Consider the following 24,441-nt stretch of genomic DNA (forward strand, 5'->3'; position numbering starts at 1 on the left):
GGTGGCCAGCTCTTTTCTCTGAACATGAGGTCAGTCATAACTAAGTTTTTTACATTTTAGGGGGTGAAGGGATGACATTAAAAGGAATCTTCACTAGGGCTGCAACAGATTATTTTCATCAATTTGATTATAAAAAATTATGTCTTCAAATGTCTGTTTTTTCGCAACACAGACACTCAGAGTAAGAGGGAAACTGGACAATTTTGGCATTTTTTTGCCTGCAAAAAAATCTCAAGATTATTTGCTGCTCTAATCTTCACCCAAAGATGAAAATTAGAATTATGAATTTAAAAGAAAATCATTGTGTCAAATTTGTTGTACTGCAAGCATGTGGTGGTCATTGGAACTGGGCAACAGAATCATATCTGTGAAAATTATAACTTTTGAGATATTTTGAGAAATAACTAAGGGATATCCTTGTTGTAGTTCTATATTGCATTAATTAAATGATTCACACAGTACCTGATCATGTGACAACATTTTAATCTTAGGAAGTCACAACAACATTTTGTTGGTCCGGTAATTTGATTGTTTTCTTTGACCTGTATTGTGTTGATGTTTTTATACTTTCTTAAATGTCTGTAGGTAGAAGCAGAGTTTACTCGCATCACCACTGTACCACTGAGATCGAAATTCATGCAACAGCTGGATCATCATTCAACACGGCTGATGACAATCTTCAAAAGTAAAGGAGGAGTAGCAGGGCGGAAAATAAGGACTATCATGGCAGACTTGGATAAGGTACTTTTTATTTTATTTATTTTTTATGATGAAGATTAACCAGCTGGCTACTGTAGGGCTGAAAATTAGTAGTCTGACCAGTTTGGCTGAACAGTGATGATCTGTAGTGGTAATTGCTGCACAATGCAATACCAATATAACCTCTCTTACACACTTCCCTTGTTCTCTGCTGCAGAATGATGCTGTTGAAACAAGAAGAGCCTGTGTACTGAAAGCACTAATGGTTTACCTCAATGAAGACCCTGAAAATCTCATTAGAGAGTACATGGTGAGTATTTTGGCCTTTGATTTCTACTGTACTTTCTCTCTAGAAACTGAAAATGTGATTGTTATTTTAGTAGTTTTTGACAAGTCTATCACACAGAAGAATAAGATACCATGCAGGCTTAGGGTACACATACAAAACTTCTTAGTTGGCAGTTCCTTAGTGCCTTGGATCCAAACATGATATATATGGACAACAAGAAAAAAGCATCAGATTGCCTGATGGCTGGATAGATAATAAATGGTGTGTATGTTGTAACTGAAGGTGTATTTGTTTTGTGTTTGAGGATGTTGAAGACAACCAGGAGGCTATGGACCAGACAGTCCTGGGAATCTTTGCCATAAAGATGGAAGGTGCAGAGTCTACAGATGGCCTGGCAGATGTTGGGATGATCATTGAAGGTGTGGAAGTGCTCCATGACCTTGATAACATTGCAAATGCAGTCGCCATTTTGTTTGGCCTCATGTACTCACTGGACCTGAGCTATCCAAAAAACCTGAAGTACACATTTGAGGTTCTGCAAAAACTTGTGATGGAACTAGATGGCAAGAAACTCTCAACAAAGGCCCAAGTGCTAAAAAACAAACTACTTGAAGGAACATTTTAGACAAGTGTAGTGCTCCTAAGCAGCACAGATGAAGCTTGGAGGACAAACTCCATCTCAGACCATCTGGCATAAAACTGATTTTTGGATCTGCATGTTGAACTGTGAACAGTGAAGAGTGGATCAGATGAACTGAATGTTAAGTTGTTAAGTTAAGAAAATGTTTACAAATAGAAGAGACAGTAACAAAATTGAAAAACACAAACGAGAAGTTTGAATTCATGTCAGTTGCAGAAGTGGACATCAACAATGTGAAATGGAGAGTGATAGGTGAATATTGAATGTTGTAGCAAGGAGGATGAGAGAAACAAATGGAAATGGTGTTTATGGTGCTGTGATCAAATGTTGACCAAGTTCCCGTTCATAGGATTTGGTACTGTCTGTTGAAAATGTATGTTGGACTACTTTTTTTTTCCTTTTTTTCCCTTTGTGGTTTAATTTTAGAAAACACTGCACTGATTTGTTTTGTTTTTTAACCCCTACAATGCTGAAGTGGCAGGGAGGAAAAAAATATTTTTGAAGTATTTTTACTTGACATTTGTTCACCCTATTCATGTAGATGGTTCATCTTTAAAAAATCAGTATCTAATGTTTCATCGTACAGTGTTCAGTAATTGTGAGGGGAAAAAAGCCATGTTTATTCACCCTGCTTCTTAAAGAATATAGCTTTAAGGTTTGGTTTGGTTTTGTAGGTCCTGGAAGAGATTTTTGTTTTCATTGGGCATTTTATACAAATTTAACTGTAAACAAAACAGAGTACTTTATAGCATAAAAAACATTTTAATATAAACATTTTTATTTAGAAATGGGGAAATAAAAATAAGCTATACATGTTGAGAAATGGTTTGTTTGATATGCAGGAGCATTTTTAAGGTATAACTCTCGCAAATTCAAAGTTTGTGGTTTTAAATTTGTTTGTTTGTGCTTGTTGGCAATAAATAACATTTTTCTACAGAACTAATGTATTGTAATTTGAATTTACTTAACTACATTGTATGGAAATTGTTGACATAACTAGGTTTAGTAAGTCCAACGCTATTCACTAACTTGATAACAATGAAAACTGTTTAAGTACGGATTATTCAAGTTCGTTAAGTTGGAACTACAAGGGGTTGTTCAATTAGTGTTACTCAATGCAGCTGAGTTACATTTACATTAGTGAGTTAGGTCAGTGTTATGAATACCTGTTTAGTTAGCTGAACATTGCCTGATCAATTAAGGCTAACTTGACCAGATAATATTGAAATTACTTAATACAGTCTTGTTGGTTTCACATAAGGTTATTATTTTCTCTGTAATAGTAGTATTAAATTAGTTTGAACACAACACAGTTTTGTGGAAATTGTTGACATAACTATATTAAGTACATTGAACAAATTATTTTTTGGAGTGAATGTTTGTTTGTGAGCGACTCTTCACCAAAGAAGCTTCCAGAACTACGGTACTTTGAAACTGGACTTCCTCAGAAGCTCCTCTTGAAACCTGCTGCTATTCCCACAATAAAGACTAAGGAGGGCCGAGATGTGTCAGTACATTACTACAACTACCAGCTGAGCTGCTGGCCACGTCACCCAGGGGGTGGAGGAGGCGGCTGTGGGCTGGGCTGCAGTCTCCGTGAGGGTGGAGGAGGTGGAGGAGCTGAGAACCACCATCATGAGGGTGGAGGAGGTGGAGGAGCTGAGAACCACCATCATGAGAGGTAACGTCAGCTCAGTCCGAGAAATAACTAGAATTTCACAAGTTGTGAGTGTTTCTACTGGATCAGCCACATTATTATCCACATGAGCAGAGGAGGGACTGGAACATGGAATATACACAATATGGGTCCTGTAAGGTCACATGAGGCTTTCAGCAGCTCCAGTCAGTTCGTAAGTGTCGTTCAGCACGAATGCTAGACTCACCTCGTTTCAGTGGTTCAGCTTGAATGTCTGAGTCAGCTTGAAACTCGAAAGAGTCGTTCACCTTCACTGAATCGGTCAGCAGCACTTAAGCTGTGCTGTTCACCTGGTGAGCGGTGAGGCTCCGCCCCTCCGCCCATCCACCCCTCCGCCCATCCGCCCCTCCGCCCCTCCCTCACCTGAAAGTCTGCAGCTCCACTCCGCTCAGAAAGTTTCTGTGTAACGGTGAAAAAAAACCCACATTGTTTCACAAAGCTTGAAGAGATAAATACACAATTAATAATGTTAGAATACGAGTGTAGCGTGTATTGTGTTACATTTAATATTGTCCCCTATAATTAGTTCTGCACTAGGAACGTCACATTATTTAAGGATACTAGTAAAAAAGAAATTCAGAATGTTGGAGGAAAAAAATTAACTACAAAATCATACGTATATATTTTTATATACTGTATATCTGCTATTCTGGATGCCTGGTATTTATTCAGTTTCATCATTTTTTAAATGTATTTCCTGGTTCAAATAAACCTCAGAAACACACACAATCTAGAATAAGGAGACCAGGGCCACTCAAAACTAATGTGTACTTATTGTTTATTTTCCTCAGAAGTGTTTCAGCATTTTACTATGAATACATGAAGCTCCCCCATGTGATACTCAAGAAAAATAACAGTTAAGACTGTTCAAGTGGGAGAAGGCCACAGGGGGAACAGATGGAAAAAGTGACGAGGAGTGACAAGTGAATGTGAGAATGAGACATTCTATCTTCTATCACTAAATTAAGGGGGGGGGGGGGGGGGGTAAATGAGAAAATAAGGATAGCGTGGACACAGGAATCATCATGTAATTCCAGCTAAACCACATATGTTTTATTTTTCAATACCAGTGAGGTAATATTAATGTTTTCAGTTAGTGCCTACATTGTGTTGTGTGTTATATGGTTAGATATGTTGCCTGAAAAATAAAACATAGCAACCAAGTCCAATCATATGACCACTACACATTACCATATTTGGGTGACACACACCCAAATGTTTATACAAATTTTCCAGATTCCCGTTGCATTTTCCCATGTATCTATATGAAGACTGGAAATTACAAGATAAAGCACCAGGCAAAACATTGGAAAAGCTTAGTACAGCCAGCAGAACATATCTCCCCACTTCATCAGAGTGTGAGGGGGGTTTTCTGCCATCAATAACACAACAAGACCGACATGAGAACAGCCTCTCATTGCTCCTCTTTGTGGATCTTAATGGACCCCCTCTGGAGAAGTTGGACTCAGCACCCTTCATAACATCCGAGATGAACTCAGGTCATCGCCCGGCCACACCGTGGGCTTCTGGACCATTAGCAAAGGATTCCAGGTCTGTGTGGTCCAAACCAATAATGTGTCTTTTTTTTTTTTTTTTTTATTAATTGTTTGCTCTGTGTTGTATATGATGGTGCTGAGGACTGGATCTCTTCAAGGCAGCCTGGACAATGTTTTTCTTCATATCTTGATGGCCGTGTGTGATGATTGGTCTGATGATGCCTGTTAACATATTGTAGAGGTTATTTTGAAGCATGTTGATGCAGACTTGATTCCTTGTAGTCAGACATTCATGTTTTGTTTTGATTCAGATTTAATGAATGTGTGGAGTTGGATGTGATATATGCTTATATGTGCTGATAAAAGTCAAGTAGGCGTATACAGGCTTGTAATAATGGATGAATTATCAGTAAGCCCTCACTCTGAGGCCCGTGCAGTGTGTGAAAATATTTCAAATAATCATTGTAGTTTTTAAAGTTAAAGTGGTAAATGCAGAAGTTTAAATGGAGTCAGTTTGACGATAAAGGGTTGAAAAGATAAAAATGATGCAGTGTTTATAACGCAAGACTGTAATATCAAGCTGCTGGCTGCAGAGGGCAGTGTTACATCTTTAGTGCTCATTTGCTCTCGTAATCCGTCGACGAAGAAGAAAATCCGGAAGTAGTGACATTGTTTAGCTTCGGTCACACTCCTGGGCTTCATACAGTTCTCATTACAATTCTCATTATAAACTCATTTTAACGTCTGTTTCACAGCCGCGGGCGAGGGGAACCTAGTGACTCGCGAGCAGCCTAAAGGCGCTGAAAGGACGCGAAGTGCCCGTAATATGATGAACTATTCTGACTACGACTCCGACGGTTATTCATCCAACGAGGATGCAGACTACGTCCCTTCAGGTGAGACATTTAGAGACTGTTTCATCGAGACTCTTCACACGGAGGTCTTGCTGGAGGGGACATGTTGTCCTCTGTCATTCCGAACTGGCTCGTTGAGGAGGACACAGAACAGAAGGTGCCTGTGTGTGGAAACATTTATTGACTTGGCATGAGTGGTCCTGCGTGTTGAAACACCGTCTTTAAACTTAGTATCTGTAAGACAAGTGATTAATAAAAACATTCGAAGGTTACAGAAACTTCTCCTCATGCTTGATCTTGAACACAATGGGGGGGGGGGGGGGGGGGGGGGTGGTCAGCCCTCCCAGGATTCTGACCCTCGCCCACTGCCTCGGAGCAGCTGCTCCAGATGTTTTCTACTAATGTACCTGTTTGGGAACACGGCACACATTAGACCACATAGAACACACAATGTTTGCAAACACATGCAAATATACAGATATGTTAAAATAAACGTAGAGATCGATACACGTCTGAATAAAATAAACCAAAAGAAGGTGGGATGAATAATCAACCACATTGAAGAAAACTGCTAAAACCAAGCTGATAAAAAGAAGAGTGAAATATGCACATGTATGTTTAAAACAGGCTTTATTGTCAAAGGGTGAGATTAAAAAGAAGCAAAGGAAATGTGAGATTAATTGGATGTTTTTTTTTTTTACACTAGGTAATAGAATAGAATAATAATAATTCAATTCAATTCAATTCAAACTTTATTTCTATAGCCCTTTACAATCACCCAATGGCATCCAAAGTGCTTTACAACAAAGCTAAAACAATACATTAAGAAATAAATACAATAATGGAATAGATTTTAATTGAGCCTGATTTATTGAACGTGAGAAACTAAACCAGGGGTGTCAAACATACGCCCACACTACATTACAGACAGTGACTCTACAGATCAGGCACTGGTCATTTAATTGGGGTGAATTTGTTGGTGTCCAATGAAAGATCCAACACCAAACTATCTTCTGATTCTTTTTGTACCCGTTTGTCTTCAATGCTGCTTCCTGCTGCTTTTTCAGATGATAATCTCAGTGAAGACGACATCAATGAGTGTGAGAAAGAAGACCCTCTCCATGAGGATGACACCGTGCCACATCCCAGCGACGTGAGTCGCAAGAAAAAGAAGAAAAAGGACATCGGTATGAGGTGAGCATGACAGGAAGCTTATCAAAGAGCAAATGAGATCAACCCAATGCACCTTTCTGTATTTTAAAGCTGGTAGAGGGAACAGGTCTCTTTAGTCATTTTGAATGAAGAGATAAAACTCTTGCAAGTAGATTTGCAGATTTATGATTTTTTTTTTTTTTTTGTTTTTTCAAAATTTTGTCCCAGACATATGCAAGTGTGTCTGATTTGATAAAAAGAAAAAGAAGAAGAAATGCTAAATTGAATTTTGCACGTTTTTACCACATGAGCAACCTGAATACACATAACACCATCCTACACATTCCCTCATTCATGAATACACTCGCAATTCATCTGGACCAGCATGGAGTTCAGTATCTGGCTCAAGGACACTTTGAAACTTGGACAAATAGCAAAACCTGCAACTCAACAGAAAAAAACCCTCACTGAGGAAACTGACTTGATGCTGATAATGACTTTTCTCACTGGTATCTTTGAAAATGTGGACAGGAAGAGGAAGAAAGGAGTACTGAAAGTAGACGTGGATGAGAAGGAGAGTGGTGCAGTGGAAGAAGCAGAGCTGCAGCTGAAGGAGGAGGTGGAGCAGCCTGCTGAGGAGGAGGAGGCCGTGAAGCTGAAGAAGAAATCAGATGACCTCTGGGCCAGTTTCCTCTCTGATGTGGGGAACAGACCCCAAGAGTCTGGAGCAGCTTCACAGTCAGGCGCCACTCCGACGGTACGAGTGTTCACAACCTCAGACTCAATTTGATTTCTATTGTGCCAAAAACGCAACGTGCTTATGTTCAATTATTGGGTCTTCTTTCTGTTAAAGTGCCTTGAAATGACTGTTGTGTTTGGTGCTACTTTGCTGAATGGAATTGAATTGAATATACACCTTTTTCAGTAAACTCCTGATAGCGGGGAACACCACCGACACAGATGCATATCGCAGCAAAGGGAACATGACCTCCATTGTCATCTAGTTCTCGTCCAACAGCACCGACCTCCTGTCGTCAGTCACTTTGTCACTGTCTTGTCGGGATATTCGTCTTCTGGGTGTGAAGCAACTGTGTGACGTTATCATGAGCGGCAGCTTTTTACATGTTTGATGTTTTTAGATCTATACCACCAACGATGAAGGCAGTCCAGTAGTTTGTGTGTACAACGATTCAGATTCAGATTCAGATTCAGAAAACTTTATTGGTCCCAAAGGGCAATTCATTTGTAGCCAATCTTAAAGCAGAACATTGCACAAACACATCACAAACACTCAGTGTGTGTCACTTCCAACAGAACGGACAATAATTGAATTTAAGAGGACCCGTTACAGTACGGTCTATGTTAATTAAACACACTCCCTTCAGAATTTAACAGTACAGTGACAGAGGGGACAAAACGATGTATCTGCTCCACACTCACCACCGTGTGTTTGTTTCTTGTAGCCTGAGGCTTCAGTCTTGAAAGACGCTCCTGTGACGACACAGACTAAAGCACCAGAGCCGGCCACAGTCACCATCACCAAAGTGTTTGACTTCGCTGGAGAGGAAGTCAGGTAATCACTCTCTGCTGGGTCATCATGTGTGTTTGTGCATCCAGTTGGTCTTCATACTTTGGATGAACAGTTTTCAGAGACATCAGTAGATGGCGCTGGACACACACATTGGTACTGTGTGTGTGTGGGTAACCGGTAGTTAAGAGGAATGTGGCAGAGTGACAGAGTCTGGAGTTTTGTGCACTGGAGACATGGTCTAATGTGCAGGGGGCCTCCTGCAGCCCCTCCAGTGCAGGGGGCCTCCTGCAGCCCCTCCAGTGCAGGGGGCCTCCTGCAGCCCCTCCAGTGCAAAGGGCCTCCTGCAGCCCCTCCAGTGCAAAGGGCCTCCTGCAGCCCCTCCAGTGCAGGGGGCCTCCTGCAGCCCCTCCAGTGCAAAGGGCCTCCTGCAGCCCCTCCAGTGCAGGGGGCCTCCTGCAGCCCCTCCAGTGCAGGGGGCCTCCTGCAGCCCCTCCAGTGCAGGGGGCCTCCTGCAGCCCCTCCAGTGCAAAGGGCCTCCTGCAGCCCCTCCAGTGCAGGGGGCCTCCTGCAGCCCCTCCAGTGCAATGTCAAAGGTGGTTTCACACACAATGGTCATGGAAAGGTCATTTAAACATAGATGAATTGTATATACTGTAATTTCTGCCACTAATGGCTTTTCAAAGTTGAAAACAACTTGGAATTAAAACATCCTGTTTGATCTCCGTATGAATCCCTATATCGACATACAATATATATTTATCACTGAATTATGTTTTAATGCACTGTGCATCCATAAACCGCTAATACAAAATGATAGAACTTTAAATAAAAAAGAAAACTGCAATTAATCATTCTTATATGATCTCTTTTTTTTCTAGTTATAAGATTTTCCTGAATTATTCCACACTTTGTCATGTGGTTGAACACAGAAGCACAAAAATAATGAATGAAAAGTACCAAAAATAAGAAGATCAACAGATTGCTGTGCTTGTGAGATGTCTGGAGCTTCGTTCCAGTGTAAATAAAGACAGCGCTCATCAGAAACTAGTGCAACAGGTTGTCGATGAGAACAAATGCTACAGCTGAAATGACATTAACATAATTTACTTTACCTTTTAATATACTTACCTTTTATCACCAATCATGTTTTTAGTACATGTTTACCTAAAAGCCTGCAGTCCTTGTAATTTATGTAAATCAATACAATTACTTTTTCCATACGTTGTGGTAGAAGTGTTTGGTTATTGTTATTTTTTTGGTAGCACTCACAATGTTGAAGTGTCTGTTCCTGCTGTAGATCAACATCATGTGAAGTCCTGAGGTGCCTTATCAAATGTCTCTTTAAAGTTAGCTGTTCTATAGAACCTATAATGCTTAGAAATCTTGATCTATTCTCTGTATTGTAGTTAAATGAGCAACAATATTTTTATTCTCAGTGGCAGAAGAAACAGCAGGATGATGGACAATAACAAAGCAGACATCACTCTACCTTCAAAAACGTATATTATTCAAAGTTTCCAGGCCCACAAACACCCCAGGGTTAACCCTTTCCCTGCTGGTGTTAAGATGCAAAAAAACCCAATAATTCAATTCACCCTTTCCAGGAGTCCAGCCGCTGAACTCCTGGAACTGTTGAGTCTGCGTCATGCAGCCGCAAAGCTCCCTTTTAAACAGAACCAGACTGAGAGGGGGAACCTTCTGCTGCTCCAGTCACAGCCACATCATCATTATACAATATATACTCACTGTATCACAGCTTCAGGAACTCCTGCTGGCTCTGTTGTCACCAGGATTATTAGCAGTTGTAATTCAGAGAGGTTCCGATTGAAGACTTGTACTTGTTCCTATCTCTTGGCTCCAGTCGCTCTTCCTCATACGTCCAGCAAGTATTTCTACCTGTATTTCTGTGTGTCTGTAATGAGCATCTCCTCCAGAGGATCCAGTGATTGTTCCTCATACTGTATTTCTGTGTGTCTGTAATGAGCATCTCCTCCAGAGGATCCAGTGATTGTTCCTCATACTGTATTTCTGTGTGTCTGTAATGAGCATCTCCTCCAGAGGATCCAGTGATTGTTCCTCATACTGTATTTCTGTGTGTCTGTAATGAGCATCTCCTCCAGAGGATCCAGTGATTGTTCCTCATACTGTATTTCTGTGTGTCTGTAATGAGCACCTCCTCCAGAGGATCCAGTGGTTGTTCCTCATAGAGCTCCTCCAGCTGAGGCCACGCTGGCACATGGCTTTATGTGTGAGTCTTGTCTAGCTTTTGTGTCATGGATGCTTCCCGTTTCATCATTTATGTTTAAAACACAGAATAGCTCAGCAGCTGTGTATGTTTATGGATTATAATCCTTGGTTAAAATGAAGGTATTGAATGTATTATACTTGTGTGTGCGTCAGCCTTTAAACCAACGTTTGAATGCAAATGTATTCCATTAATGATAATGTTCTTGCATTTACATTTTTAACAGTATTAGGAAAACCTGGCACACGCTGTTGGAAATAGCCTATGAGGTAGATTTAAATTGAGTCTAATTTACAAATGATTCAGTCAAAATCTCGTGTTGACAGTGTTTGACTTGAGAAAGTGTTGAGTTGAGAACAGGACTATCAAACACATTACAACTCAGGGGTCACAAACAGCCAAATATCATCTTGAGTGTACAGGACTCGTGAAACCGTGCCACAATAATTTTTAAATTTAAACGTTTAGGTTTTTTATCTTTGTTGTAGCATAGCGTATACATGATGAAAAATGTCTATATTTTCACAGAAACCAAACAATTACGACAGAAAAGTATTCCAGTCTGAACATAAAGCCTATTTTAATGAAACCTTCTGTCACAAAATACAGTGAAATGTCCCAACAACCTTAGCTATGGCAGCTGCAATATGCACGTTTATACAAACTCACCCTGACAGCGCAGATTTGTGGCTCATGCAAGTTTGCTTACAATTATCTCAAGATGTCAGTGTTTTATTCGCTACTCTTAATGAATTAAATGTTGAGTTTCCCACTTGCTTAGTGATGTGATAGAGCCTCTTGCAGGCCGGATTTGGCCGACAGGCCTTTTGTTGAACACCCCTGATTTGGCCTACGGAGGATGTGATGGGCTGGAAGACATGTGCTTGAGCAAAAACCTGTTGCAGTATTGGGAAAAGAAGCAGTGTTGATGTTTGCAGCAGTGGAACCACAGTGTTTACTACTGGTAACCAACTTTCATGTTTTGTGATACAAGTTTCAGCTCAATGGTTTGAGTGGGTCCTTCCCAGTGAAAGTGCTGAGGAGACGCAGGCTCTGTCCAATAGAATGTAATGTGTGTGTGTCCATGTGTCCAGAATGTAATGTGTGTGTGTCCATGTGTCCAGGGTGAATAAAGAAGTGTGTGCAGACTCCAGGGAGGCAAAGACTTACATGAAGAAGGAGAGCAACGCACCAGAGGAGGACGGAGACCAGGAGCACAGCGAGTCGCCTCCGGGACCCAGGTACACACACACACACACACATACACACACACACACACACACACACAAAAGACAGATGCACGGTGGTATTTATTCTAAACAGCAGTAATCCTTCAGTGAATCAAACTTGGATGTTCTACTGTCTAAGTACTCAATGTACCACAGGAATGTGTGGAGATATTTAGTTTACCTTCATTGTTCAAATGACAAAAATCCACTCATCTTCATCAGTGAGAAAACTGAGTCCCAATACAGGTTTTTGTTCAATGAAATACATGTAGACTAAATAGAACTGTCCACTGTGGGCAGCCATAACTCCCACAATCCTCCTCGCCCCCATACACACTCAGTCAGCGGCGCCACATTTAGACCAGCGCTGTCGATTCCAGCTGACAGAGACGCTCGTGGATTGTAAAACTCAAATTGTGCATATATGAATATAGACAGGCTTATTTAGATATTCTGTTCACAAACTGTTGGATTTGAGTGCTGCAGTGCATATGTACCTGTCTCCATGGCAACAAATCATTTGAGGATGTGCACATCTTCCTTCCTCCACGAAGAAGTCCAGACAGGAAATGCAGGGAGTGATGTGAGGCCACAGCCCATTTCCTATTTCTCTGATTCCTGTGTGTGCATGCACTCGTTTTGTTCTTTTTGTGAGCGCCAAAATCTTACAGTCTACTTGGTGCAGTCAGTTAGTATTTGAGACAAAGTTTTAGTGCTAAAGTTAGTTATGTGTCCAAAGCCAATGTGTGGATCAGGAAGGAGCATCAGGGATGGTGCTGCTAACTGGAGCGCACCAGATGGAGCTGATAGTGTTTAGTGTGGCAACGTCCCATCATGTGCTTCCCAAAGCACCGACGGATCCAACAGCCTCCTCTGGAAGTCGAGTGGCACATCAAGAGCCACAAGGCCCCGGTTTCACAGCATTTCAAGTGAAAACGCATCGTTTATGTTTCAGAAAGTTTTCACCTTTGCACAGCTGGATGGCATGCCACGGCGGAAATACATCTTATCTAGGATTGTTTTGTGTCATCCTCAGGGTTTTTTTACATGATATCAAAATGATTCATATATATTTGTATGTTTTGTTTGTATGCACATGTAGAAAATCCAAATAATTCATTCATACATTCATTCATTCAGGCCACAGGTTTGTCCTGTTGGTCATTTTTGTAGTGAAAGCACACACTCCATTGTAGAGAACAATACCCAATGAAAGCTAACAATGTGAGAAGACGGACAGGCGACCAAGTTGGATTGTTATTACTGTGATTGTCTAAATAAAAGTATGAAGTCCCAGGAGAATCTGGACTGGGAGTCATGACACTGGAGGAGTCATGGTTGTTTTTGTCAGCTACTCTCACACGTGCACAAGAAACATTTACTGAGGCTTGAGCTGCTCATAAGTACCTTGAGCCAAAACATTTTTAAAAATATCCGCCATCAGAGCTGTTTTCAAAAAGTTACATTTCCAGTGGCTTCGAGCATCACTGGCGTGTAAAAACACACCAAAACCCAATGAAAGTTTTCAGTTATAAGTGTTAATACCAGATTATTTGTTCATAAGTCACTGATTGTTTTTTTTTTAACAATTGCAAAGAATAATAAAATGTTGTGTCTCGTTAACATATCTTTTTCAGTAAAACACATAAAACAGGTCAGTGTCAGTCTATGAAACTTTATTTGTGGAGCACTTTCAGTACAATGAAATGCAGCACAAAGTACTTTACACCCATCTGCCAACCCCCTGCCATTGCATATACACAAACGTCAACAACTAACTGGAACATAGGAAGAATTACAAAATGAGGCTGAATATCATATCAGGATACACATTCTAAAGTCTTACGACAGATAAAAGAGGGACATTATTTGAAAACCTAATAAGCAGGAACATTTTGGTTGAGCCAAAAAGCGAAGCTCTCGATTTACCGGTCGATCTTTGTTCCTACCCTCACCTATGGTCATGAACTATGGGTCATGACCGAAAGAACGAGATCCCGGATACAAGCGTCTGAAATGAGCTTCCTCCGTAGGGTGGCTGGGCGTACCCTTAGAGATAGGGTGAGGAGCTCAGTCACCAGGGAGGAGCTCGGAGTAGAGCCGCTGCTCCTCCACATCGTGAGGAGCCAGCTGAGGTGGCTCGGGCATCTATTTCGGATGTCCCCCGGACGCCTCCCGAGGGAGGTGTTCCGGGCATGTCCCTCCGGTAGGAGGCCTCGGGGCAGACCCAGGACACGCTGGAGAGACTATGTCTCTCGGCTGGCCTGGGAACGCCTTGGGGTGCCACCGGAGGAGCTGGAGGAAGAGTCTGGGGTGAGGGAAGTCTGGGCAACTCTGCTTGGACTGCTGCCTCCGCGACCCGGCCTGGATAAAGCGGTAGCCGATGGATGGATGGATTTTGGTTCTGGTATTAATATTGGGAATGCTGGAAGACTTGAGGGTTCGCTATGGTTCGTCAAATAAGGCACAAGACCATCCAGACTTCTAAAAGACACACAGAGTCAATACAAAGCCTTAAAGCCTTAAAGCCTTAAAGCAGGGTGTTCCAGTAATCAAGCCCACCTGAGACAAAGGTATCAGCATCTCTGTCTGCCGAGAGAGAAAGGGACGGACTCTGGACACATTCCTGAGATGATAAAAACCAGTTTTAACCACATTTGGAATAAAAGTAAGCTCAGAGTCCAAAGTGACACCCAGGTTTTTTTCTAAAGAGGGTGAAATTGTTTCTCTCTTAGCCTTAAGACTCACAACTAAAACTTCAGTTTCGTCTTCATTGGGCTGAAGGATGTTTTCTGACATCTAGGATTTTATCAATGGGCCTCATGTCTTCAGGAGACATGACAATGTAGAGCTGAGTGTCGTCAGCGTAGCTGTGAACATCAGTGCCATGTCCCCTGATGACATCACCAAGTGGAAGCAGAAGCAAGTTAAACTGAAGTGAGCCTTGGGGAATACCGCATTTGATGTCATGAGTCCCTCAGGAGCATAACATGAAACATTCCATGATATACATTTATCAATTAAACTCTTTCACATTCAGTGTGCATGTGTAAAAACACAGACTGGTTTCAACTAATATGATGCTTGCTGCACTTTACATGATCAGCCACACGTGTTTATTCACACATTTTGGCAAGCAGTTACACAGCAATTCAACGGTGCACTGTGCTTGAACACCATCCTGGATAAGGTACAGTTGATTCAAGGACAGGAAGTAAACACCAGCCGGCACAGTGAGTCAGGTTAGGACACACACTTGCAGCTGAACGGGTTTGTAGGAGGTGAGGCTTTCAGCACAGATACACCACTGAGCCACATCACAAGGACAGGATTTCCCATCTGTAAAATCAACTCAGTTGTGTACAAGCGGTCTCTTTTCACTGTGGTGTGAACAGGAGGAGATCGCTGGCCTGGAGCGACACCAACACATCAGCACCTCGCCATTAACGTGCAATAATAAGAGCTTCTCATGACGGCGTGTAATTGTGGAGTACCAAAATGACTGGTGTACAAATGGTGCAGCGTAATGAATCACTTTTATGTTCACTCTATCTGACACCAGTAGGAGACTCGCTTCATGCTATGGAAACCGTTTAACCTCAGAGTGAGCAGAGCAAAAACAAAAAAGTCACCCCTCCTGCAGTGTTGGCCACGGGAGTATGAGGAACTACACATAGTGACCAAATGTTCTCCTTCTACTCAATGTTGCTCAGGGTGCCTGTTAACGGTTCTAACGTCGTGGCTGGTGTAGTGTGAAGGTACTCTGTCACTTTATCTCTCTGACAAGCAGGAGCTGGAGCAAGACGAGAGGAAGTAGAGTACAGGAAGACTAGAGCAAGACGAGAGGAAGTAGAGTACAGGAAGACGAGAGGAAGACTAGAGAAAGACGAGAGGAAGTAGAGTACAGGAAGTAGAGTACAGGAAGACGAGAGGAAGACTAGAGCAAGACGAGAGGAAGTAGAGTACAGGAAGTGGAGGAGAGGAAGACTAGAGCAAGACGAGAGGAAGTAGAGTACAGGAAGTGGAGGAGAGGAAGACTAGAGCAAGACGAGAGGAAGTAGAGTACAGGAAGTGGAGGAGAGGAAGACTAGAGCAAGACGAGAGGAAGTAGACTAGAGGAAGTAGACTAGAGGAAGTAGAGTACAGGAAGACTAGAGCAAGACGAGAGGAAGTAGAGTACAGGAAGACGAGAGGAAGACTAGAGAAAGACGAGAGGAAGTAGAGTACAGGAAGTAGAGTACAGGAAGACGAGAGGAAGACTAGAGCAAGACGAGAGGAAGTAGAGTACAGGAAGTAGAGTACAGGAAGACGAGAGGAAGACTAGAGCAAGACGAGAGGAAGTAGAGTACAGGAAGACTAGAGCAAGACGAGAGGAAGTAGAGTACAGGAAGACGAGAGGAAGACGAGAGGAAGACTAGAGAAAGACGAGAGGAAGTAGAGTAGAGGAAGAGTAGAGGAAGTAGAGTAGAGGAAGAGTAGAGGAAGTAGACTAGAGGAAGTAGAGTAGAGGAAGAGTAGAGGAAGTAGACTAGAGGAAGTAGAGTAGAGGAAGACTAGGGGAAGTAGAGTAGAGGAAGACGAGAGGAAGTAGAGTAGAGGAAGACGAGAGGAAGTAGAGTAGAGGAAGTAGAGTAGAGGAAGACGAGAGGAAGTAGAGTAGAGGAAGTAGACTATAGGAAGTAGAGTAGAAGAAGACGAGAGGAAGTAGACTAGAGGAAGTAGAGTAGAGGAAGACGAGAGGAAGTAGACTAGAGGAAGTAGAGTAGAGGAAGACGAGAGGAAGTAGACTATAGGAAGTAGAGTAGAAGAAGACGAGAGGAAGTAGAGTAGAGGAAGTAGAGTAGAGGAAGACGAGAGGAAGTAGAGTAGAGGAAGTAGACTATAGGAAGTAGAGTAGAAGAAGACGAGAGGAAGTAGACTAGAGGAAGTAGAGTAGAGGAAGACGAGAGGAAGTAGAGTAGAGGAAGTAGACTATAGGAAGTAGAGTAGAAGAAGACGAGAGGAAGTAGAGTAGAGGAAGACTTCTTTACTCGTCAGCTGTCATGTGAGAAGCCCAATATTTGGTTCACTGAGGTGAAGGTTTGTGACTCAGCTTCATGAAATGTGCCGTTATTCCCAATGTGAGAGAACTCCAGCAATGACTGATGTGATTTGTCATCAACACAAGAACCACTAAATACCCTTACTTTGAAGGACCTGCTCAAATCAAACATCGCCATATAAACCCGTCAATCATGGGGTCCCCCAGGGTTCTATTTGATGACTCTGTTACCCAAAAGACCGCTTAATAAATAGTAATTAATGATTTAAAATAGCCAATTCAAACAGCAGCCTGCTGAAGTGTATTGTATGTTGTGTCATATCAATGTAACTGATCAGTGGGGAATGTTACAGTGAGTCTGTGGGGAGTTCAGCCTTCTGCTGCTTTGAGCAAAGAGCTGCTCTCAGAAACCTGCAACACAAAGTGGAGTTTCATGTTGTCAGATTCATGTGATGTGTCACTGCTACTGTGCAGGAATAAACACAACAGACTGCAGAAGCCTCATTAATAATGTACAGTGGGCCGTGCAGACAACTCACATCCTCGTCATGGAAGTGTTTACTTCACTTATCTCTTGTGTTGTGACTGTAGTGGGAAGCGTCCGCCCGGCCTCTCGGGGTTCCTGGGCCGGATGGGAGGGAAGAAACCAAAAATGAGCACGTTGGAGAAGTCAAAGATGGACTGGGACGCCTTCAAATCAGAGGAAGGCATCACGGAGGAGCTGGCCATTCACAACCGAGGCCGCGAGGGGTAAGAGCTGCCCACACTCCCTCCCTCCTTCAGTACGTCACCACTTCACTCCAACACATTTCAGACACATCATCTTGAGATTCATGGACTTTGTTCATTGGCTCCAGCACATCGGAGCTTTTGAGACTCTTGTTTACGTTAAAGTCAAGTCAAACAGGAGCAGAAAATTGGAACAAATATCTATTTTTTATGAGTATATTGGTTGAGGAGTGGAGACGTAGTGTGGACATATTTGATCTAAATAAGTACATTTTTTCTGGTGTCATTTAAACTTAATTTCTTTTCCAATCATTTCATGGAGCTCAGCAGTTGATATTGTGTTTTAATTTCTAAACCTCCCAGGATTAACCTTTGACCCCAGCACATCGTCGTAGACTCACACACAACGACTAATAATCATTAGGAGACTGCAAAGAAATCACACCAAAAAATAACTCATGACAAATAGAATTGCTAGTGTTTGATTGCTGCTTTCAAATTCTAATTTCTATAAAAGTGACAAAAATAAGAATTTCAAGATTGGTCTTTGTTGTGATTTCAGTTATTTCCAATTATACTTTTGTAATTCAGTGATAGATGTCACAAATGTTATGACCATGGTAGGTTATTTTTAGATATTTACATTTATTTTAGAAATGTACATTTGATCTCTTTCATGTCCCGTTTACACGACAACATTTCAAGTGAAAACATTGTTTCACAAATGTTTCACGTTTTCACGGCAATGTTGTGAGGATTGAAGTCTCAGAAATGCTCAAAACCATGTATTTTTTATGTTGTCCGCTCGTGGGGGGCGCGCACACACACACACACACACACACACACACACACACACACACACACACACACACACACACACACACACACACACACACACACACACACACACTATTTAATATCGCTGTGATCCATAAGAGCAGCGTTTCCAAAAGGTTGTGTTTTCCCTTGTTTCCATGGCGACTGAACCAGAGTGTTTCCAAAAAGTGTTGTTTTCTCCCGGTTTCCATGTAGATGGACTCGGAGCATTTTCAAAAAGTTCCACTTTGAGAGCAGTTTCAAAAAAGTTGCATTTTCAGTGTCTCCAAGTGCTGTTGTCATGTGGGGGGGGGCATGAGGTTGTCCACTGTGTCACCGTCTTCTTTCTATTTCTCCCGTGTGTGTGTGTGTGTGTGTGTGTGTGTGTGTGTGTGTGTGTGTGTGTGTGTGTGTGTGTGTGTGTGTGTGTGTGTGTGTGTGTGTGTGTGTGTGTGTGTGTGTGTGTGTGTGTGTGTGTGTGTGTGCGCGCAGGTATGTGGAGCGGAAGAACTTCTTGGAGCGAGTCGATCACCGCCAGTTTGAGTTGGAAAAAGCAGTTCGACTGAACAACATGAAACGATGACTGATGCAAACACCACACACAATAACCCCCCCCCCCAACACACTCTCTCTCTCTCTCTCTCTCTCTCTCTCTCTCTCTCTCTCTCTCTCTCTCTCTCTCTCTCTCTCTCTCTCTCTCTCTCTCTCTCTCTCTCTCTCTCTCTCTCTCTCTCTCTCTCTCTCTCTCTCTGTATTAAGTGATATTCCTCGGTAAAGGCAGCTCGGGACTCTTCATTTTGGGATTTTACCATTTTGTCATAGACTTTTGCTCCTCTGCTTCCCGTCCTCGTGTCGACCAATGAAGAGCATCCGGTCCTCGTGTCGACCAATGAAGAGCATCCGGTCCTCGTGTCGACCAATGAAGAGCATCCGGTCCTCGTGTCGACCAATGAAGAGCATCCGGTCCTCGTGTCGACCAATGAAGAGCATCCAGTCCTCGTGTCGACCAATGAAGAGCATCCGGTCCTCGTGTCGACCAATGAAGAGCATCCGGTCCTCGTGTCGACCAATGAAGAGCATCCGGTCCTCGTGTCGACCAATGAAGAGCATCCGGTCCTCGTGCTGAAGACGTGTGTGAAGCCAGGACGTTGCTGATGGATGGATTGTTCCACGGACTCATTTAGGACCAGGAGGGGTTTTCAGTAGCGTTCACACTCCACAGGTAGAATCTGATTAAAAGACACTCTGGTATGAATCCTGTGTCTGTGTGCTCCATGTGAACACATTTCTGAACCCTCCCGTTCTGTTTGGCACATTTCAAGGATTGCTAAAACCTGGATGTTTAAAATCATCTTCTAGAATTGACCTCAGCTTATCAAACTAAAACCTACAAATTATGTATATTTTCAAAAAGATCAAATGAAAGTCACCCTGAAATTGAGATATTGATAATTAATATATTAATATTAATATTAATAATACAAAATGTGATTTTTGTCTCAAAGAAAATGTATATTCAAAGCCAGTTTTGTCATTTAAATGTCAGTCTCACTTCGTCCTGCACCCAGAACAGAGTTTCAGTGGACATAAGTCAATTCATATGCAGAAATATCCCACTATCATTTCTGGACTGTTGAGCGAACCTGAATATAAGCTGCACCCACCAAATGTAAAAAGAAAACAAAAGTTCAGAGTTACGTGATGCGCCTGAAGGCGTCACCAGGTGGCATGAAGCTCATTAAAGCTTACAAATCCATCAACTAGCGAGCTGCAGAGTTCAGAGCAGGTGAACCAAGTAGCGGCTTTTTGTCTGGAAGTTTGGCCATTTCAACTGATTCTTCACGTCCCGTTTGTGCAACTTTTCAAGTGAAAACAGAAACATGTTGTGTTTTGGGTGTCCGGCTACACGACTGGTGCTCAGAGTCCCTGAAAATGCACCTTTTTGAAATGTGTGAAAACACAACGTGTGACGTGCTGAGACGCCATGGCCAGTGGAGGTGTACTGATCACGTCTTTCATGTGGGTCCAAGCACTTCCTGTCTCCTGGCCAATGCTCAGTCAGACCAGTCAGTGTGGAGCTCCCGGGGACGACGGTGGGGGGGGGGTTGTCCATGACTGTCCTCCACCACCTCCTCCAGGTGACCAGCTTGGAGCCAACAACAGTCTCTGCCTTCCTGATAACTTTGTTCAGTCTGTTGACGTCCTTTGCCTTGATGCCCGCATCCCAGGACACCCCAGGACACCCCAGGACACCCCAGGACACCCCAGGGCACCCCAGGACACCCCAGGACACCCCAGGACACCCCAGGACACCCCAGGACACCCCAGGACACCCCAGGGCACCCCAGGACACCGCAGGGCACCCCAGGACACCCCAGGGCACCCCAGGACACCCCAGGACACCCCAGGACAACACAGGACACCCCAGGACACCCCAGGACACCCCAGGACACCGCAGGACACTGCAGGACACCGCAGGACAACACAGGACACCCCAGGGCACCGCAGGGCACCCCAGGACACCGCAGGACACTGCAGGACAACCCAGGACAACACAGGACACCGCAGGGCACCGCAGGACACCCCAGGACACCGCAGGACACTGCAGGACAACACAGGACACCCCAGGGCACCCCAGGACACCCCAGGACACCGCAGGGCACCCCAGGACACCGCAGGACAGTGCAGGACAACCCAGGACACCCCAGGACACCGCAGGGAAACACAGGAAACCCCAGGACAACACAGGAAACCCCAGGGCACCGCAGGACACTGCAGGACACCCCAGGACAACACAGGACACCCCAGGGCACCCCAGGACAACACAGGAAACCCAGGACACCGCAGGGCACCCCAGGACAACACAGGACACCGCAGGACACCCCAGGACACCGCAGGACACCCCAGGACACCGCAGGACACTGCAGGACAACACAGGACACCCCAGGGCACCCCAGGACACCCCAGGGCACCCCAGGACACCGCAGGGCACCCCAGGGCACCCCAGGACACCACAGGGCACCCCAGGACAACACAGGACACCCCAGGACACCCAAGGGCACCGCAGGACACCCCAGGACACCCCAGGACACCGCAGGACACTGCAGGACAACACAGGACACCCCAGGACACCGCAGGGAAACACAGGAAACCCCAGGACAACACAGGAAACCCCAGGGCACCGCAGGACACTGCAGGACACCCCAGGACAACACAGGACAACACAGGACACCCCAGGGCACCCCAGGACAACACAGGAAACCCAGGGCACCCCAGGACACCGCAGGACACCCCAGGGCACCCCAGGACACCCCAGGACACCCCAGGGCACCCCAGGACACCGCAGGACACCCCAGGACACTGCAGGACACCGCAGGACACTGCAGGGCACCCCAGGACACCGCAGGACACCCCAGGACACCGCAGGACACTGCAGGGCACCCCAGGACACCGCAGGGCACCCCAGGACACCGCAGGACACCGCAGGACACTGCAGGACAACACAGGACACCCCAGGGCACCGCAGGGCACCCCAGGACACCCCAGGACAACACAGGACACTGCAGGACACCCCAGGGCACCGCAGGACACCCCAGGACAACACAGGACACCCCAGGGCACCGCAGGACACCCCAGGACACCGCAGGACACCCCAGGACAACACAGGGCACCCCAGGACACCCCAGGACACCCCAGGACATGGTGCTTGCAACAACAGACTGATAGAACATGTGCAGCATCTTGTTGCAGACATTAAAGACACCCAGGTACTATAAGAGTCCACTAAGTCCACGTCCTTACCAGTCCAGTTTATGGTCCAGTGTGACACCCAGGTACTATAAGAGTCCACTAAGTCCACGTCCTTCCCAGTCCAGTTTATGGTCCAGTGTGACACCCAGGTACTATAAGAGTCCACTAAGTCCACGTCCTTCCCAGTCCAGTTTATGGTCCAGTGTGACACCCAGGTACTATAAGAGTCCACTAAGTCCACGTCCTTCCCAGTCCAGTTTATGGTCCAGTGTGACACCCAGGTACTATAAGAGTCCACTAAGTCCACGTCCTTACCAGTCCAGTTTATGGTCCAGTGTGACACCCAGGTACTATAAGAGTCCACTAAGTCCACGTCCTTACCAGTCCAGTTTATGGTCCAGTGTGACACCCAGGTACTATAAGAGTCCACTAAGTCCACGTCCTTACCAGTCCAGTTTATGGTCCAGTGTGACACCCAGGTACTATAAGAGTCCACTAAGTCCACGTCCTTACCAGTCCAGTTTATGGTCCAGTGTGACACCCAGGTACTATAAGAGTCCACTAAGTCCACGTCCTTACCAGTCCAGTTTATGGTCCGGGCAGGAGCTTGTTCCTCCTGAAGTCCTGCCATTGTTTATGTTTAGCCTGTTGTTCTCTGGGCACGTGTGTGTGTGTGTGTGTGTGTGTGTGTGTGTGTGTGTGTGCGTGTGTGTGTGTGTGCGTGTGTGTGTGTGTGTGTGTGTGTGTGTGTGTGTGTCTGCACTTCCAGTGTTTCAGCGTTGTTGTGTGGACAGGCCTTCAGTTGTCACAGTTACTGTAAAAAACTAATCCGATTACTGATTACTAGTTAATCCTTGAAAAGGTAACTGAGTTGCTTCACCGATGACTTGTTTTTAAAAGTAACTAAGTCAGATTACAAGTTACTTTTTAGTTCCTTTCAGCAGCTGTGGACAACACCCCCACCGTCTGAACATAAACATTACAACTGGTTTGGTTGATCCCTGCATCCTGCACCGTGTTTATACATATTTAACCTTTGACCTTCATTCTTGGTTCTATTTATAGCTGACTCATGGTTGTACTATCACATTTTTGCTATTACTGGTATTTATTTACCCAGAGATGTAGTTGTAGTCTGTTCTTGCACTATTTCTTTATTCATTTGCACTGCCTGCTCTGTGTGACTTTATCTGCCCCCCTCCTGGACAAATAAAGTCTTACCTTGATTGATTGATTGATTTAAAAAGGGTGGGGGCTTATTGCAATATTACTAACGCATTATTAATTAACACGTTTCTGCCACGACTGGTCGTCTGTCCATACAAACTCCTCTGTGACATCATTACTGTTGTTCTCGTATTGACTGTGGTTTCAGGACAAAGATCATCAACAGCACCAACTTGTGGTCCAACATGAAAACTGCATTGTTTTTAAATTGTTGGCATGACGACGTGAAACTATTCTGAGACCAGAATGATGTGTTTTCACTTGAACTGTTGTGTAAATGGGGCCTGGATTCTATCCCAGAATGCATGCTGGGTGCTGAGGAACCTCTGCACCACACTGGGGTGTGTTCACACTGGAGCTCAACTTCACTGCTGTTTGTTGTTCTATTAGAATGATGTGGCTTCAGAGTGACACTGTGCAGCAGCTCTATGGCTGAAGCTTCTGTTTCTGTCACCTCAACCAAGCACAACACACACCACGTGTTACTGTGTGTGTGTGTGTGTGTGTGTGTGTGTGTGTGTGTGTGTGTGTGTGTGTGTGTGTGTGTGTGTGTGTGTGTGTGTGTGTGTGTGTGTGAGAGTGAGTGAGTGAGTGAGTGAGTGAGTGAGTGAGTGAGAGAGTGAGAGAGAGAGAGAGAGAGAGATGTAAGTGAGTGAGGTGGGAGGGAGAAAATAGCTGCTGTTATTTAAACCACAGTGGGGAGTCTGAACGTCTCCCCGTGAGCGCACACACACACACACACACACACACACACACACACACACACACACACACACACACACACACACACACACATACACACACAAAAGACAGATGCACGGTGGACAAAGTGCTCAGTGTGGGATCAACTATTTATACCCCACAGTGCTCTGCTCATTAGAATGAAGTATGTGTCTGCAGCAGCACTGATGTTTGTCGCTGTCACTGCAGTGATTCAATCAGCACCACATTGTTAGAAAAAAGGCATATTAACACATTTTACAAATCACATTTTAGTTTTTGATCTCCACAGTGACCTAAAAAAATTATCATGTATTTTCAACAACT

At 44.2% G+C, this 24,441-nt stretch overlaps 2 protein-coding genes across 2 annotated transcripts in view; one reads left to right on the plus strand and one right to left on the minus strand.

Moving 5' to 3' along the window:
• Positions 1–5,569: 5,569 nt before the first annotated feature.
• On the plus strand, positions 5,570–19,051 carry cfdp1 (craniofacial development protein 1). The gene is made up of 7 exons (XM_080505482.1): positions 5,570–5,716; positions 6,742–6,868; positions 7,358–7,583; positions 8,290–8,399; positions 11,727–11,843; positions 17,464–17,622; positions 18,910–19,051. Exons 1-7 carry the CDS (start codon positions 5,647–5,649, stop codon positions 18,998–19,000), a joined length of 900 nt encoding a protein of 299 aa, XP_080361608.1. The 5' UTR covers positions 5,570–5,646; the 3' UTR covers positions 19,001–19,051.
• Positions 19,052–19,233: 182 nt separating this feature from the next.
• Positions 19,234–24,441, minus strand: part of LOC308136951 (uncharacterized protein) — a gene marked incomplete at both ends in the record, with an annotated part of 8,230 nt that continues 3,022 nt past the window's right edge. The window contains 1 exon segment of the mRNA XM_080505507.1: positions 19,234–19,539. Within this exon segment, the coding sequence (XP_080361633.1) occupies positions 19,234–19,539 (306 nt within the window).

Source organism: Blennius ocellaris (assembly GCF_963422515.1).
Source record: "Blennius ocellaris genome assembly, chromosome: 11".
Classification (NCBI taxonomy): Eukaryota; Metazoa; Chordata; class Actinopteri; order Blenniiformes; family Blenniidae; genus Blennius; species Blennius ocellaris.